Source organism: Sesamum indicum, linkage group LG1 (assembly GCF_000512975.1).
Source record: "Sesamum indicum cultivar Zhongzhi No. 13 linkage group LG1, S_indicum_v1.0, whole genome shotgun sequence".
Taxonomy (NCBI): Eukaryota; Viridiplantae; Streptophyta; class Magnoliopsida; order Lamiales; family Pedaliaceae; genus Sesamum; species Sesamum indicum.
In genome coordinates, this window is record NC_026145.1 from 9,579,534 (window position 1) to 9,596,862 (window position 17,329).

General features: G+C 39.2%; 4 protein-coding genes across 5 annotated transcripts; 1 reads left to right on the forward strand and 3 right to left on the reverse strand.

Moving 5' to 3' along the window:
• Positions 83–2,541, forward strand: LOC105160318 (sarcoplasmic reticulum histidine-rich calcium-binding protein). Of its 2 annotated transcripts, none has more exons than XM_011077647.2 (3): positions 83–226; positions 731–796; positions 1,291–2,541. In XM_011077647.2, exon 3 carries the CDS (start codon positions 1,338–1,340, stop codon positions 2,382–2,384), a length of 1,047 nt encoding a protein of 348 aa, XP_011075949.1. In that variant the 5' UTR covers positions 83–226; positions 731–796; positions 1,291–1,337; the 3' UTR covers positions 2,385–2,541. The 2 variants fall into 2 exon arrangements, with proteins under 2 accessions (XP_011075949.1, XP_011075957.1); XM_011077655.2 differs by having other exon boundaries at positions 1,324–2,541.
• On the reverse strand, positions 2,765–6,484 carry LOC105160312 (fruit protein pKIWI502). Its single transcript, XM_011077637.2, has 5 exons — positions 5,798–6,484; positions 4,771–4,870; positions 4,557–4,652; positions 4,397–4,477; positions 2,765–3,282 (listed from the first exon to the last, which is right to left on the reverse strand). Exons 1-5 carry the CDS (start codon positions 6,277–6,279, stop codon positions 3,220–3,222), a joined length of 822 nt encoding a protein of 273 aa, XP_011075939.1. The 5' UTR covers positions 6,280–6,484; the 3' UTR covers positions 2,765–3,219.
• Positions 7,177–11,138, reverse strand: LOC105160332 (ATP synthase subunit beta, mitochondrial). The gene is made up of 9 exons (XM_011077665.2): positions 10,560–11,138; positions 9,809–9,884; positions 9,631–9,719; positions 9,385–9,502; positions 9,205–9,308; positions 8,956–9,114; positions 8,645–8,869; positions 8,249–8,560; positions 7,177–7,793 (listed from the first exon to the last, which is right to left on the reverse strand). Exons 1-9 carry the CDS (start codon positions 11,019–11,021, stop codon positions 7,680–7,682), a joined length of 1,659 nt encoding a protein of 552 aa, XP_011075967.1. The 5' UTR covers positions 11,022–11,138; the 3' UTR covers positions 7,177–7,679.
• On the reverse strand, positions 11,805–15,398 carry LOC105160341 (protein DETOXIFICATION 12-like). Its single transcript, XM_011077675.2, has 7 exons — positions 15,057–15,398; positions 13,161–13,705; positions 12,966–13,052; positions 12,812–12,868; positions 12,455–12,693; positions 12,160–12,365; positions 11,805–12,038 (listed from the first exon to the last, which is right to left on the reverse strand). Exons 1-7 carry the CDS (start codon positions 15,291–15,293, stop codon positions 11,976–11,978), a joined length of 1,434 nt encoding a protein of 477 aa, XP_011075977.1. The 5' UTR covers positions 15,294–15,398; the 3' UTR covers positions 11,805–11,975.

Sequence of the window (17,329 nt, forward strand, 5' to 3'; positions counted from 1 at the left end):
TAATAAGAAATAAATCAAAGGTGTCGTTGCCGTGCAAAACCCGCTTTGCCAATTTACGTTGAATTCAAATTCCGCAAAAACGCGTCTCCTACCATTTATAAATACGCAGTTCGCAGCGGCTATCGAACCCTCTAGAGAAAAGGGCAGCTCACAAAATAGTCAATAACAGCTCCTCCAACTTCTGAAGCCTTCCCCAAATACAAGCAGCGTTAGATCTGGTCGCCAGGTATGGAAATTTGGTATTCTACTCTACTGCATTCACGTTGATTCATGATTATGTGTGATTTGGAGTTGGTTTTCTTGGACGGGCTTGTCCGGTTCAATTGAACTTTCACGAATTAGATGGGTTCTTGTTTCCTCGATTTTTTTCGGTTTTTTTTTCCGTCTGTTTTCTTCGATCTGTAGATTATCGACCTGGGAGCGCTGAATAAGGTTTTGAGAAGGGAATGTAAATTTCTTGCGTTTGAAAAGATTCGGTTTTTAGGGTTTTTGTTTCTTGTTCGAGTACTTTATGTGATTTTGACGTGTGGTTTATTCAGCTGTGTGTGTTTGTTTTCTTGTTGGAGTAATCATGCTTGGTATTTTATGTGATCTTGACGTGTGGTTTATTCTCTTCCCCCCTATAAATATGTTAGAGTTTGGGCTGTGTGGTTTTGGTTTTTGCGTAACTGAAGAAAATATCTCAGTTTTGGGTTTATCCTGATCATCCTTCTGCCTTTTGGTTTTGTAGAGCGAAGTGGTCGTTGAGCTGTGTGCTTTCTATTGGGCTGTTGTGGATATCTGTTCTTGTCATAAGGTAAGAAAACCCGATTCTGATTTTTATGGCATTGTTGTCTAAGATCTCTCTTGGTGCCCGAGTAATATTGATTTATGCTGAATTTCTTTTGCGACTTTTTTTGTTGGTAGAGAAAGTTTTCATCTTTCTTTTATGCTAGAGTGATTAGGTGGTTAAATTCGTTTGTCTAATTACTGAACCACTTTGCAAGTTATGCGTGCACAAAGGGTCAGAAAATGGTCAGTGAAATTTATCTGAATGTGATTTGGGGTTTTTGGTGGTTGTGGAGTTGCTTGGAAAAAATTACAATGGAATAGTTATTACCTTCTACACATCTGAATGAAAGGGAATGAGGGCTGCTTGGTGCATATTGCAGTTTCTGTTGATTTTTCTTCTTTGTCTCTCTTAAAATGGAGTTGCATGTCTCTTTTTAGCTTTATATTAAATCTTTTGTTAGTTTTGGTAGTTTGTTTTTTATGATGGAAGAACTAACATTGTTTCCTTCTCTCTTTGAGATGTACTTCCGGTCATCATCATACCAAATGCAGGTAGGATTGTGTTTATGGATGCCAAGAAATTTATGCAGTTGGTCGAGGAGAAGAAAAAGAGAGTTTTGGCAAAGAAAGAAGCACCATTGAAATGGGAACAGAAACTCGAGGCAGCTGCAAAGGCAAAAGCTGATGCTGAAGCCAAGGAGAGAAAGGCAAAAGTGGCTAGGCATAAGAGAAGGTCTGTGTCTGTGACTGATTCAGATAGCGGAACTGATAGCCATGACGAGGGTAGAAAGAGAGCGAAAAAGTCTCACAAGCGAAGAAAGCACAGTCATTCTGATGGTGGTGACCATGAGAAGAGGAAGGATAGGAAATCCAAGCAAAAGCCAAAGAGGCGATCCTCTGGTTCTGATGACAGCAGTGATGAATATGATACTGACTTGGAAGAAGAGAAGAGGAAGAAGCGTAGCCATAAAAAACACAGGCATGCTTCAAAGTCTGATTCAAGTGCTTCAGACTCTTCCAGTGACGAGAATGATGATGCAATCAGAAGAAGGAACCACGCAAAGCATCATAAACATCATAGACGATCTCATTCTAGCCATTCAGATTCTTCTGGTGATGAGTATGATGATAGGAAAAAAAGCCGCCCGAAACACCGAAAGCATCACAAAAGATCAGACTCCAGCTCTTCAGAATCTTCAAGTGATGAGGACGCTGTCAGGAAGAAGCGTCATTCGAAGCACCGCAAACATCATAGACGATCCTATAGTCATGATACTTCCGATTCTGATGGGTACAAGCATCACCGGAGGAGCAGATCTATTGAGAGGTCATCTAATGATGATGAACAGGGTAGAATAGGGAACAGAAAGAACCACCATCGACATGATCATCACCACCATCATCAGAGAAATGGGCACCCACGTTCGCTTGAAGACCTGCGTAGCAAAGAGCAAGTGGCACAACCTGCAAATCCTGATGACAAAGCATCACAGCCTGCAAATCCCAACGGCGAACCCATTGGAAATGGTTCTCAAGAAGTAGATCTGAACAGCCATGCCAAGGCACATGATCAAAGTGTAGATTTTTGCAAGGCCAGTCACCAACTGTTTTAGACAGTTGCTGTTGTTGATTACTATGTTGCTCATTTAGTGAATGTGTTGGTTTGTGTTCAACATGAATTGTGGTTTGAGACTGTATTATGACTCTACGGCCTTTGTGCCTGCTGGAAGATAGGTGGAATTGTTTCTTTATTGCAAACTTGAGCCTTAACAGATGAAATTCATGTTCAGTCGGATACTCATCTTTGGTGATTATATATTTTCTATCTTATTTGTGGTCTTCAATCTGGGTACGTTGTAAAGGTGTTATCTTCCTAGGCATGCAAATGTGCCTCAATGCAATGTCCATCGGCACATCAGTGTAGCTTTGTGGTGTGATTGTGCGGATACAGTAAATGACCAGCTAAAAGTGCTGAAACGAAGCAGGGACTGAGTTGACACAGAATAAAAAGCTGCTGCCAACAGCAGAAGCACAAATGTAAGTATCCATGATTACACGCGACATTGTATGTAAAAACAAATGGGGAAACTCTCCTCTGTGAGATGTATTTCTAAATTAAGATATCGCAAATACAGGACCAATAGTCGGTTACTTGACCTGTGACCCTCGAAAAATATGAATAATAAAATACTAAAATCAAGTGCAGTGGTTAGGCCTCTAAACAGGATGCCTGCTTGCACTGATAAGGACTAATGCCTTTACTCAATGCTGAAACACCAAACTTGAGTGTGATGACTACCCTCTAAACTGGATGCCTGCTTCAAGTGGATGTATGCTCATATTCTGACAAGATGGTTTTATTCTGTAATTTAAGCTGATCCTCAATACTTAGCACAAGATGTAGAAAAAAAAAATGATACATGGTTAAACGTTCCAAACATATGGTTCTTAAAAGTTCTTCAAAATCTTTTCACTTGACACTCCATCTGATACAAGAACAGAAGTGACCTCCTGCAAGAAGCATGTAATAATAATCAGTATTCTGCACGCATCATCAAAACGAAAATTTTGGCCCTCGGAACACAGAAAGTAGTTCTGAATCTCTAATTCTCACCATAGAAGAATAGTATGGTAATGCTATTTTCACACATTCTAAACCTAAAGCATTTTTGAAACTTTATGGTCCAATATCCCAGTAAACATGCACCTCGTAATTTCATTCCACCAAATCGTGATCACCTCCCCCCTCTGGGTACACCATTAATGATGGTTCCTTATGCTCTTAATTTGTGCGCTATTTAACCTTCATCCAATAAGCCACAACCATCTGAGTAAGCTCTTAGCAAAGCTTGATTAACAGTGGTGTGTTGATCAAACCCTTCTGGCCCTCTGTCCTTGTTTTAGAACAAGTCAACCTCAAAAGTTCCATCTAGTTCCAACTTCTCATTGAAGTCTGAGAATATGCGATTCACAGAAGACTTACAGTTGTAACATGTACGGATAAATTCCTCCTCATCAGGGATCCTGTTCAAAGCAAAGACAGCTTCTGCCCACAAAACAAACATAATCCAACCCAATCCCCATCTCAATCTACACTAAACCCCTTGCCTTGCCCCCACTGTGTGCCTGGTCTAGAACATCTCCAGTTAATGGTATGTGTGTATGTTCGAGTGTTTAGCATGTGCCCTACGCATAAGCATGCCCTGATGTTTAATCTTGATTGTGTTATTGGCGAGGAGACTGATTCAATGGAGTCAGCCATGATGGGTCAAGAACGTCTCATATTCCCTTGTGCAGAAATACATTGAATCCTAAACCCCTCTCAACTGACAGCAGGGACTTGAAATCATATGTACAGAAAAGTTGATATTAACATGACACCATAATTTGCCAAAAGCAACCTCAAATGATGATTTAAGAAGGGTGGTTCAGAAATTTTAAAAAAAAAAAACAACAACAAAGAAAGAAAACACAAGCCTATTAGTGTGACAGGTCTATTATTGATTGCATATTTTAGTCACTATCACACAATAATCTAAAACAGGAAATATATCTGCAAACTATCCGAAAGATCAATCAAAGAATAGCTGATTTTGTTCAATCATTGCTGGAAAAAGCTACAAACCTCAGCCATCTGCTTATGCCCACAGAGCACTGCACCAGTAGACCGAGGGCTGAAGGTTCTTTTCGCTCTAGCAAACGCTGCCTGCAGAAGCAATAGTATGAATTTAACAAACAAAAGAGACATCAAGTACATTGCCCTCAAAGGCAAGTGTTTTAACAACCTGTACATAACCTCGCTCCCCTATCCAACTATCATCTGGCTGAGACAGCACTGGCACAATATTCACACCAGAAGATTCCCAGTCTTTAAATCTCTCCTACAAGAATTTTACACTATATAAATAAAACTTGAATCAAAAGACAGTAATTCGACATTATTTATTAACCCCTTTGCAGAAATGCACACAATTCTTCAGAATAAGCAAGCAGTTGTACCTGATATGCCATTCTATGAAGGTTTCTGGCACCATAATAGAGTCTGACATCAGATCTCCGATCAGCACCGAAGCCTGCCTCAATCAAAGATCGTATTGGGCTACATATAAAGACAGAAACACATGAATAAAAAAGATGGAGGAAAGAACGCAATGCAACTTTTAGGAAATATGATCAAAATAGGTGACTTCCTAATTAGAAAATGTTGTGGAGATTCCTGAATGTTGAACTGATACTATACAACCATACAAGTGTAAGGTAAAATCAATTTTCACATAATCCATGTTTATAATCAGCAAAATTGATCTTAATCATATGCCAGTTCTCCATTATAAATCAAACAAAACCAGGTGAGCAATTGATTGACGGAGTAAGCACAAAAGATAGTGTATTGCTCCTCTATGAAGGACACAGGACATAGAAAATATGTGACATGCCTATCACTGAAGTGAAATCTATAAGACAATTGGGTCCACCGAAAAGAAATCTATGGCAAGCCTAATCACCAACCATCATCTAATGGCCATTCAAGACAAATCTCTCCCCAACTGATCTTTTGAAAACTGAAACAAGAAGGCAGTCTTGAATTCTGTAAGACATTTCTTGCATGAATACTCACCTCCAGGGAGCATTTAATAATGGTTAAAAACATGATTCTAACCATATTTAGATCATGGTGCTACATTAAAACTTTCTTCTTCAGTTAAACTGGGGCTCCCAGAATGGTATTGACTTCAATTCGAAGTGAAAGATTAGTTTGTCATAAATGAACATTAGACCTGAGAAAATCACCAGGAACCAACTATCAAGAGGTCCAAGGGACTAGAACATACAATCTCAAATGGATCCAAGCACGAGATTTGACATCCGAAGTCGAGGTCAAAATATAAATATCGAAACCACACACTGAAGTCCAACGAAAAGAATAAATGAAAAATATTTAATGTATAACATCCACAAAGAAAGGGAAAAGAAAGTTAATTTGGCAAATATACCAAAATTCTAACAAATTTGGACAAGTAATTACCTGATTCCGGATCCCGTGGCGAAAATGAGAACCGTCTGATAATTCTCCGGCGGGGAGATCCGATCGATATCGAAACCTTTTCCCATGGCCGGACTTAATTCCACAACATCACCTTTCTGTAGCCCGCAAAGGAGCTCGGCTGTGGAGCCCGGGATGGACTTCACCAAAAATTCGAAAACGCCTTCCGAGGCTGTAATTGACGGAGGCGACGCAATGGCGAAGAACGCTGGTCTGGTGCGGGGATCGTGGAGACGAAGCTGTAAATATTGGCCGGCTTTAGTATAAGAAGTGGCGAGCTCGGGGTAATCGGAGATGTCGACGCTGATATGGAATAACGACTCAGCAGCAGGAGTGACCTTCACCAACGGGGTTTGGGTCCAGTGGGTGGTGTCTTGGCGGACGGCGGCGGCGGTTAAAGCAAGGCTGCGGCGGTGAAGGTGGTGCGAGAGGCGGCGGAGCGGTTTGAGTCTGGAGAGGGTCATGGGTAGGTGGCGGAGAGACAGGGTGGAGAACGGAGCATGGGAGCTGAATGGGGGGAACGGAATTTGGGCAAATAGAGATGTTTCGGGATAGTTGATTTTGTACAGTTTGAGTTTGTCGTAGAGGCGACCAAAAAGCGCCCGCCGCGGGCGGCGGGGTGAAGGAGTGGGAAGGTTCGCGTGTGCGCTGGTCCGCTGTAGCTACTGTGCAATTTCTACGTGGCACATCTCGATTTAGTCATTCCATTTGTTGGGTTGATGTGATTTTCTCATTTATTTTGTATGACAAACAAGATTTACTAAAAATTTTATTAATTTGATTAAACAAATTTATAATTAGCACAAATTTAAGTTAATTGATAACAATAAATTTCTAAAGGTAATTTATTTGCCTCCCCTTATCTAATATAAGTTATTTATATTTTTTAAGTAATTACAAAAATCATGTACAGTGATATTGATATTCTTTTGGGGTATATATATAATTTTTAAAAAAAATATAATTGTTCATACAAATAAAATTAACGTTTCTAACAATTATATGTGTAATCTTTTAAAAGTCAGTAGCACTTTGTATAAATGAACCATAGGAACAGGGATAAAAAAAATATAATTATCCCAATCTATACACTTAGATTAAGTATTTTGTCTATCATTATGATAAATTTTAAACCCACTTAATATTAAGAACACACACCCTATATTTTTCAAAGGTTCAGCAAAGTACTTGAATCAACTCCAAGACAAAAGTGAAGTGGAATTTATCAATCTTATTTCAGCAGGTGATTTTACTATGAGAATCGCCACTTTCACACAATAGCATAGGGTGCTGCTTCACCAACGGCCAACGGCCTCCGAATACAGTACGTAAATACATAAGCAAAAACCTGGGAGCTAGAATGAAAAAATAACTCGCGTTCAATTTTATTTATTACGGTACACTGGAACACTTATAACTTCACAATAATGTTCTAAGTACTACTCGTTCAAATCAAGGGGGCATCAAATTTGGCAGTACAAATCAACCCAGGAAACCGAACCACACTAACTCAACTTGATCCAAGAATAAGCCTCCTTGAACAGAGAAGTGAATAAACTTTCAGAGCGAGCGCATCCAATATTCAGAAGATAAATTCAAGCAAAAATATACAAGTCCGCCATCTCAACCCCCCCTTATTGTGTCACACGAGAAGACAAATGGGGGCTTGGCAGGGGAGGCCCTCTTGGCTCCAGAATTGTATCATTTACCGCACCACATATAAAACAGGAAGATAACATTTGGAAAATTTCGGTCCCAACAAAATAAAACTCCTGATGCTGGCATTGCCAAGAACTAAATTATTTTCGCAATTATCAGTAGAACGGGACAAGATGAAGTGTCTTTAAAAAACTTTGGTCTATATCTAAGCAGCAGATTCCTTGGCAATCTTCTCGGCCTTGGCAATCACCTCATCGATTCCTCCAACCATGTAAAATGACTGTTCCGGAAGGTCATCGTATTTTCCATCCAACACTCCCTATTGCAGAACAATCAAGGAATGCATCAAGGCACCATATCAAAAAAAAAACAAAAAAGGGAATGCATCAGGGTATGACAGCAGATGACAGTTTGGACCATCGCAGATGCAAATTCAACAGCAATAGTTGAGTATAACTACCAGGATACTCCACAATCAGAAAACAAAATTTATCATGTCTAGAAACAAAGTATTAGAGAAATGGGGGCATGAAAAGATAAGTCTTAGCTTGTCTTGAGCCGAAAAAGTTCACAATTCTGTATATGTCAGCTACAAGAGCTTAAACTCTTAAAGAAAGATTAACAAATTCAGACTAATGCCATTTTCCTCAGAAGTATATACAATAAGAAAATAGTGTCAAAATTTATCAACTTCAACTGAAAACATAAAGATGGCATAAAAAATAGAAAACAGAGCAAATAATCTTGCACGAACTTCAAATATATAATTCTTACCTGGAAGCTGTTAATACTCTCCTTCAACTCAACATACTTGCCAGGGGCACCCGTGAAAACTTCTGCAACATGGAAAGGCTGGCTCAAAAATCGCTGAATTTTGCGAGCACGTGCAACAGTCAATTTGTCATCTTCGCTGAGCTCATCCATTCCCAGAATTGCAATAATATCTTGAAGATTCTTGTAGTTTTGAAGAACTTTCTGTACACCACGGGCTGTGTTGTAGTGATTCTCTCCCAAGATGTGAGGTGAAAGCATGCGAGAAGTTGAGTCAAGAGGATCGACAGCAGGATAAATACCCAGCTCAGAAATCTGTAACAAACAACACCACCAACAATCAAAATCATTGCTCGAAATGATGTTTCTTTGCAGCAACTTACAGAAAATTCTGTATACCTGCCGAGATAACACAGTTGTGGCATCCAAGTGAGCGAAAGTTGTTGCGGGGGCAGGATCTGTCAAGTCATCAGCTGGCACGTAGATGGCTTGGACAGATGTAATGGAACCTTTCTTAGTTGTTGTGATACGCTCTTGAAGACCTCCAAGATCTGTAGCTAAAGTAGGTTGATAACCGACAGCAGAAGGGATACGCCCAAGCAAAGCAGACACTTCTGAGTTAGCCTGTGAAGTTCAGACCAAATGTAATATTAACATGGGGAACAAACATAGAATACTTATTGGACAGTCATTAAAAAATGCAAACTCACTTGGGTAAAACGGAAAATGTTATCAATGAAGAGAAGCACATCCTGCCCTTCTGCATCACGAAAGTGTTCAGCCACGGTCAATCCAGTAAGTCCAACACGGGCACGAGCACCCGGGGGCTCATTCATTTGACCATAGACTAGAGCACATTTGCTGTCAGCCTGATAAAAGATAAAACAATGATATGTAATGCGAAAGGTAATAGCAATTTTGATTTTAAACACGTATAATAAAAATTGAGGGATGCCTACCTGCTTATCACCTAGCTTAATGACACCACTTTCAATCATTTCTCTATACAAGTCATTACCCTCACGAGTACGTTCTCCTACACCAGCAAAGACAGAGAACCCACCTGGCAAGGAAGATAAGCAACAGTAAGATCAGAGCATCAAGCACACTAAGGCTCTAACATCCCAAAAAGGACCAACCATGAGCTTTGGCAACATTATTGATCAGTTCCATGATAAGAACAGTCTTTCCTACACCAGCACCACCGAACAGTCCAATCTTTCCTCCTCTTTGGTACGGTGCAAGAAGGTCGACGACCTAGCATTATTATAGAAAAGAAAGAAAAAATTAATATCAGCATCTAACAAGGAACCCAATGAATATAAGCGCAACATGGTAAAAGTGAGTCAGTGTGAGCAGGAGTCATCAAACGAATTATCAAGTACCTTGATACCAGTGACAAGAATTTGTTGCTCTGTAGCTTGCTCCACAAAGGCTGGAGCTTCACGGTGAATGGGCAAAAAGTGTTCAGTTTCTGCATCATCACTCATTTGTTAGTAAAGCTGCACCCTCCTTCAATCATAAAATGATTGTTTTTATTGAAAAAATAACACCATCACTTACTAATGTCGCCTTTCTCATCAATAGGCTCTCCAATGACATTAATAATACGTCCCAGAGTGGCTCTACCGACAGGAACCTACAATTACAAGCAGATGTGCAAAATCATTATCGAATAGAAATTAACTCTACCATGTGACATGAAGCAATATCCTAAGAAATTAGAAGCAATCACAACCCACGAGCAAGTAAGACCAAAGGGAACAAATAGCAAGTATCCTAATACAGAAAACCCATTCAAACTCAAAGTAAAATTGTACAAACAATTATGAGTGATCCTGCTACTAGAATTCAAGTATTCTGGAAATGCAGAAACCATTTGATAAAAGAACAATCCCATTGTTTAAATAATGAAATGTAATCTCAATACACAAGTGAGAATGGCAAATCCCTGCTTCGGTGGAATAAACGGATCCATAAGATTCAACCAAGAATGATAATCATAAAACTCCAAATCAAAACTCAAAATATGACTTAATTCTTTATTCCCGAAATAAAAAAATGCCATTTTACAATCAATTGCATTAAATTAACAGAAAAATCCAGAGATTCAGGCACCCAACAATCCGAAAAACAAAAATGCAAAAGAAGAAGAAAAAGAAGAAAATTAATCCAGCTCAAATCGAGATCCCATCTAGAAATCGAGAAACCCATTTCCAAACAATTCAGTCAAGTGTCACCAAAAACAGAAATTATCAACAAAATCTAAGTTGAAATGATATCAAAAACGAAAGCTGAAGTCTTCCAAACTCACAGTAATGGGGGAACCAGTGTTGAGCACGCGCTGGCCTCTAACCAACCCTTCAGTACCGTCCATAGCAATACATCTCACCACATTCTCACCCAAGTGCTGAGCCACCTCCAAAACAAGCCTGATCTGATTATCCAAAACCTCCAGCGCCGTCAAAATGGGGGGCAAACCCTCGTCGAACCTCACATCGACGACGGCACCAATAACCTGGCACACCTTCCCGATCGCGCCTTGACCCGTAAACTCATCCGTGATTTTGCCTCCAGGCCCACCACTAGGAGCCGGCTTGGAGGACGGAGGCGCTGGGGCAGCTGCAGAGGTGGCGTAGTGGGCGGCGAAGCGGTGGAGAAAGTGTCCAGCAGGAGAGGGGCGATGACCGGGCTTCGGAGCAGAGGGGAAGGGGGATCTGGGGCGACGGGCGGCGGAGGATCGAAGAAGCGAGGCTATGAGCCTCCGGGAAGCCATGGCGGAGAAGTTGATGATTGGGGTTTGGGTTCGTAGAGGGAGAAGTGGAGTGAAGGGGAAAGACTGAGCAAAAGAGTAGTAGCGCTAGGGTTTGTGAGAAAGGGGGTTATAATCTAGAGAGAGAGAGCGGAGGAGTTGGGTATGCGATTTTTAATTTTAACTTTTACTGTTTCCTTTTCTTACTGTGGGGGAATAGGGCCCGGTGCTTGAGAATATGCTGTGGCGTCGGGGGGGTTAGTTTCGGTTTTGACTTTTCATGCCTTGAGATAAAAAAGGGTTAAAAATCCACCTCCCACTTGTTCAGTTTTTGACCTTGTGCTCCCCTTTACATTGAATTTCTTTTAATAATTTTTCATGATATAGTTGGCATTACACACATATTTTCAATCTTTGTGTTGGGTTGAGATTTATAGTGGTAGTTTATATCTATTATTATATAAAGGCTTAGTTGTAAATGTAATTTTTTAAAAAGTAATGTATGTGTAGTTTTAATTGTTTTTAAATATAATTTCTTATTTTTAAATGAAATTTCAATATCCCCTTAAAAAATATTTATATATTCTTTTTTTATCTTTGTACGGGTATTTATGAAGAACAAGAGAGATTATACCATCTTATGGTAGATTGACAAATTATTAGACCGCATGTATATAAATTAGTATAGACATATATTGCCAATAAATTTACAATCCATTCCAATTAGCCATTCCGGCATGGACCTAAGAATAATCAGTTTTAGGCTTATTGGTAATCCAATAAGCCAAATTGAGTGTGCGCTCAAAATGTCTTTAAAAATGAATTAAAAAGTTGTATCGAGATAAAAGAGTTTGACATAGAATATGAGTAAAATATGTATTGAAATTTCAATGTCGAAGAGTAATTTCTTTCGGTCTAGTAGAACTAAAATGTTGACGCAAAGGAATTCCTTGGTACAGCAATAGCCTCATCATTTGCTCAAGTAAGCCTATCATCAAATGAAGACTTCTCCTCAAATAACCTCTCCCTTGCCTTAGCTGCCTGCACATTGAAATTCTACCACAATCAACACATTTTCTAAGGGACAGACAGACTGAAACTCTGGAATTAGAGCAAAACTACAATCAGTCATGAACTAGGAAAAGAAGAAGAAGATGATGACCTGTTTTTCCCAGTTTGTGCAGCTCGTTATAATGGAAAGCATGATCGTCTGCAAAGTTGCACCAGAGAGTATTCCAATCCATAGACCTTTTCCTCTAAAATCCAACCAGAAAGCCAACGTAGCTGCAATTGGAATTCCGAAAAGATAAAATGCTGCAAGATTGATATAGGCCCCAATGTGCTGCCACCCGCAGCCCCTGGCAACGCCTGCAAGAAATGAATGGGAAGATTAAGCAAGTTGATCGATCTTTTCTATGAGAGAGATCTGTATGGTTGAGGATAAAAGTCTCGTTAACCTGAAAGGGCCCCTTGGAGACTGTCCACTATAACAGATAGACAAACAAGAGGAGCCATCTTTGTTACGTAGTCCACGACTTCTTTCTCATTGCTGAAAATGTATCCAAAAACATTCTGGCTGGCAAAGACGCCCGTGCTCACGATTATTGCATTTACAGCTGCAATAAGCATTAGAGCGATGACTGATGTACGAGCTTCCTCTGGTCTCCCAGCTCCTAGCTCATTTGAAATTCTTGTGCTGAACATTAATATTCACACAGCTTAAGAATTGGGTAAGAGATTCGTTTATTAGCACCACATGTAACACAGACACGAGATCATACGACACAGAACTGATCTATATCCTTTAAGTATACCTTGCTGCAGAAGCCAGTCCATATGGTATTGCATAAAGTGTAGCTATGGTGTTTAGGCTGTCAAGATGAGGCATTAAGATTCAGATTGTAGCAATGTATAGTTGAATAATGCTTGTAGTAATTACGATATCAATAATACTTGTGAGAAGCATACCACACGGACAGCACTGAGGTTTCAAGCTGAGGATTTGGTAAAATCCCCGACAGCAAGATAAGTAGCTCAAATGACCACCATTCAAGACTGCATTCATTTTAAAAAAATCAAACTGTTAGGACATATAGAATTTCTAGAAAACTCAGAATGTGCTAGTCTGTAGAAAGTTGGAGTAGAGATAAGAGAAGTGATTACCAAATCATTACAGCAGAAGGAATTGCAAAGCGGAAAAATTCTTTTATTCCTTCGAATATCTTCATTGAAATTTGAGAACGCGTTTTTGCGCATGCCTGGGAGTACTTCATGTATAAACTCAGGATTGTCACGTTCAACCACATCGAAAGACTCATGGCAACAGCACCTCCAAGATTCTCTAATCCAGACTTAAAAACGAGTGCCCAACAAACTGGCACATGGAAACAAAGGGTGACACACGAGCTTATCAGCATGGGAAGAATCAAGCTTTGCATTTGATAGTACCGAATAAGTGGTTGAAGAACTGCATAGCCGAAGAGAGCAGGAACAAGCCACATCATGAATTTTCCAGCTTCATGTGAAATCTGAGGATCTTGGCCAACAAATTTGAGTAAGGTTCCCATATTTGTCCACAAGACGGACAAAGGAATGCAAACAATGATCAGAGAGAAAATGGCAGTGTAAGTTTGAGTTCCAAGTTTTTCGTATTGTTGAGCACCAAAAGCCTGTCCACTGATCGTTTCCAGTGCACCTGCCATACCTAACTGTTTCACGACAAATCAGAAAGTTCAGAAAATACTCCCGTACTCGGTGTAGTGAACAATCAATTCACTTTATTTTGAACTAACATATTTCACCAAATTGTATTCTTTGCACAATCAAAACGTTGATGTGAGACACATTAAGGCACATCTGTGGGAACTTCAACTGATTAAATGTTTTTCAATGTAGCAGTTGTCACATAATTTAAGCACCACGTATTGTATACATATTACATGGACATGCAGATTATTAGTCGGATTAGATGACAACCATCAATGTTAAGACAGTCTTTAAGGATAATGGTTCGAGGGATATGCGACTGAACCTGATGATACCAATCGAGTTAGGACGAATGCTTGAGAAGACACCTATTCATGTCAAGGCCGTTATCAAGTGACAATAAATAGAAGTGCGTACTGGCCAACCTAAAAGACAACAGACGTTGTGGTCCTCCGTTGATTTAATGGGAATCACAACTCGGTAACAACTCACCAACATAGACACATCATCTAGTGCAGGGTTTTTTATGGGTGGATGTCTCAGTCAGTTAAAAAGTAAGTCTTCAAACTTCCCAAGGCAGTCAGTTGTCACTAGGACTCGAGGTTTAAATTTAGCCAACCACTACTTTGCTTTTCAAATTTTCTTCCACATACAGCAATGGAATTGTCATTCATGATCTACAAAGTATATTAGGCTGGCTAACAATGTTATCATCATAATGGTCCTTCTGATTTATCAATGCAATGAGGTCCTTGACCAATAAATATTCCTTCTCAATGATGAATTAATTTGTGATGTACAGCAAAGATTTTTTTTTTTTTTTTGAAAGGAATACAGCAAAGAATTAAACTGCAGGAATTGTGAGTTGTTTTCCAAGGCAATAGTGAATATGATGCCGGTGCAGATAACCTTTGATGAGATATATGGAAAGTAAAGGGTGGTAGCAAAAATAAGATGAAATCAATGAAGAACCTGTACAATAGCAAGAGAGATTCTTCTCAGATTACTTGCTACTGCAGTTCTTCACTAGAAGTAGGAGACAACTTAAGTTTGAACTTATATTAAGTAATGTATGTGCTGGAGGTATATGCTGGATATCCTTCTCTTCATGATTTAAGTTTCCACATTAGGCAGCATATCAAACAAGATGAAGGTCAAAAGGTGTGAGTTGCAGATGACATTAGCACCTTAAGTGGATATTGTTCAAAACATTTCCATAAAGGTGAATCTGAACGGACACTAAGTTACAAACATGGCAGACAAGTTGTGATTCCTCAAACCAAATGTGAAAGCAAAATAATAATTAACCACACAGAAAATCAGAGAAAAGGGAAGTCTGCTAGAGATACATACGAGGAGGCTAAAACCAGTAACACCAGCAAGAGAGATGGCTATGGCAGTGCTGGAAAGAGAGAGTTCACCTAAATGACCAACCATCATCAATGATATAACTTGCAGCAAGTAGTGTGATAAAGTGACAGCTACCATAGGTCCTGCTAAATAACCCAACCTCTTCATCTCCTCCCCAATCTCTCCCCATCTCACTCTCCTTTCTGATACCCTTTCCTTCAACAACAAACCCTCCTCCATCTCTCTCTCTCTTCTCTCTCACAAGAATCTCTATTGCATCTGCAGGAGTAAAGGGTTGTCTGTTTCATGGTCCTTATTATAGTGTATATACCTTGGACTTGGAGGCTACTTTGTTTTTTTCTGCAAGAAAGATAGATATCTTATTAGTTACTAAACTAGAATAAAGGGAACTAATACGTACTGCTAGCAAAATCTGCTACGACTCTCGACTCCGCAGTTTACTTTAGATACATAACATGTAAATTTCCCGTGCTTCAGTGGCTTTTTCGACTTCTTACAAGACAAAGGTCCAAGTTTGTATGTTAACTAATCCTAATGTTACAAAAACAAGTCCATGAGTACAATGATAATCGTGAGATTGAATGTACAAAATTTGGGATAATTGCAATTTCAATTTTTAAATGAAGTCACTTTTGCTGTTTTAGTTCTCAATGAATTTGTGTTGGGTATCAACCCCCTCAAGTGATCCAAGCCCAAAGAATAAAAAAAATAGGCCTATCAACTATTACAGATTTTGATAGGATTTGAAAATCCCTTATATAAATATTTTACATAATAAAAATTACAGATCTATACAAGTACAGAACTAAAAAATACATTTTTAAAATTAGAACAATAGAGAAAGAATAAGAGATAACAATGATTGCTTGGAACAACAGAGTTACAAAGGCACTACAACCCACACTAAATACAAAAGCCACTAAGGTCAACAACCCACACTCACGGTTGCTTGGAACTACAGAGTTAGATAGGTACCAAAATCGCCACAAAGGCTATTATATTAACTCAGGGCCACAAATGCTTAGATTCACACAAGATCAGTCAACCACTAAGGTTCGTTCACGAAGAACTTTAAGGAACAAAGAAGGACATTAGAGAGAAGAGAAGGGTTTCAAGTTCTGATCTCAAACTAGACTGAAGCTAGCAATATATAAAGGAATAACCCATTTAATACCAGAGGAAGATCGAGAATAAATGACGGTGAAGAGAGAAACAAGAAATGGCGTAGGAAAATCCAACACCAGGGAGGAGAAGAGAGAGAAGACGGAGAGAATCGAGGCTGGATTAGGGTTATGATAGAGAGAGAGGAAGAGACAAACCATTTAAAAAGGGGGAAACGGATTGACCTAGTGGACCGGGTCAGGAGATGGGCCAAGGCCAAAATGAAATGGGCCAAGCAGCAAGAGGCGGACTAATTCCAGCCATCTAGTGAGATGGGCTAGGCCAAAGGGATTTGGATCATAACTTATTAACAATCTCCACCTTGGACCAAATCAAGATGCTGGATACAAGCATCATCATTGCCCATACTCCAAGGCCCTAAAAAAATGGAGTTCCTGCATTACAGAAGACAAGTAGATACACATACAGCTGGATTAATTTAAGTTAAGAATTTTGAGACAATTCATAAATTATCTATAGGGAGATACTTAGTCCCCATATCTGCAGGATTTTCTTCAAAGCTGATTTTTTCTAAGCGAATAATCTCTCTTCCTACTATATCTCGAATAAAGTAATATCTTACATCAATATGCTAATTCCTATCATGAAAAATTGAATTTTTACATAGTTGTACCAGATTGACTATCTGAGAAAATTGTGACTTTTGTTTTCAGAATCCAATTTCTTTTAATAAACCTTCAAGCTAAAATGGCTTCTTTGAAAGCTTCTATGGTAGTAATATATTCAGCTTCTGTTGTGGATAATGCAACAATATGTTGAAGTTGAGATTTTCAACTAATGCATGCACCACATAAGGTAAACACATAAGAAGTTGTAGATTTCCTACTATCCCTATCATTTGCATAATTAGAGTCTACATATCCAACTATATTTACACCTTCAGCACACTTAGTAAATTTTATACCAGTATTAATGGAACCATTCAAGTATCTTAGCACCCATTTAAAAGCCTCCCTATGAGGAAAACCAGCATTTGGCATATATTTACTTAGACAACTAACTGCATAGGCAATATCAGGTCTAGAGCTAACCATTAAGTATATTACAGATCCACTAGTATTTGAATAAGGGAT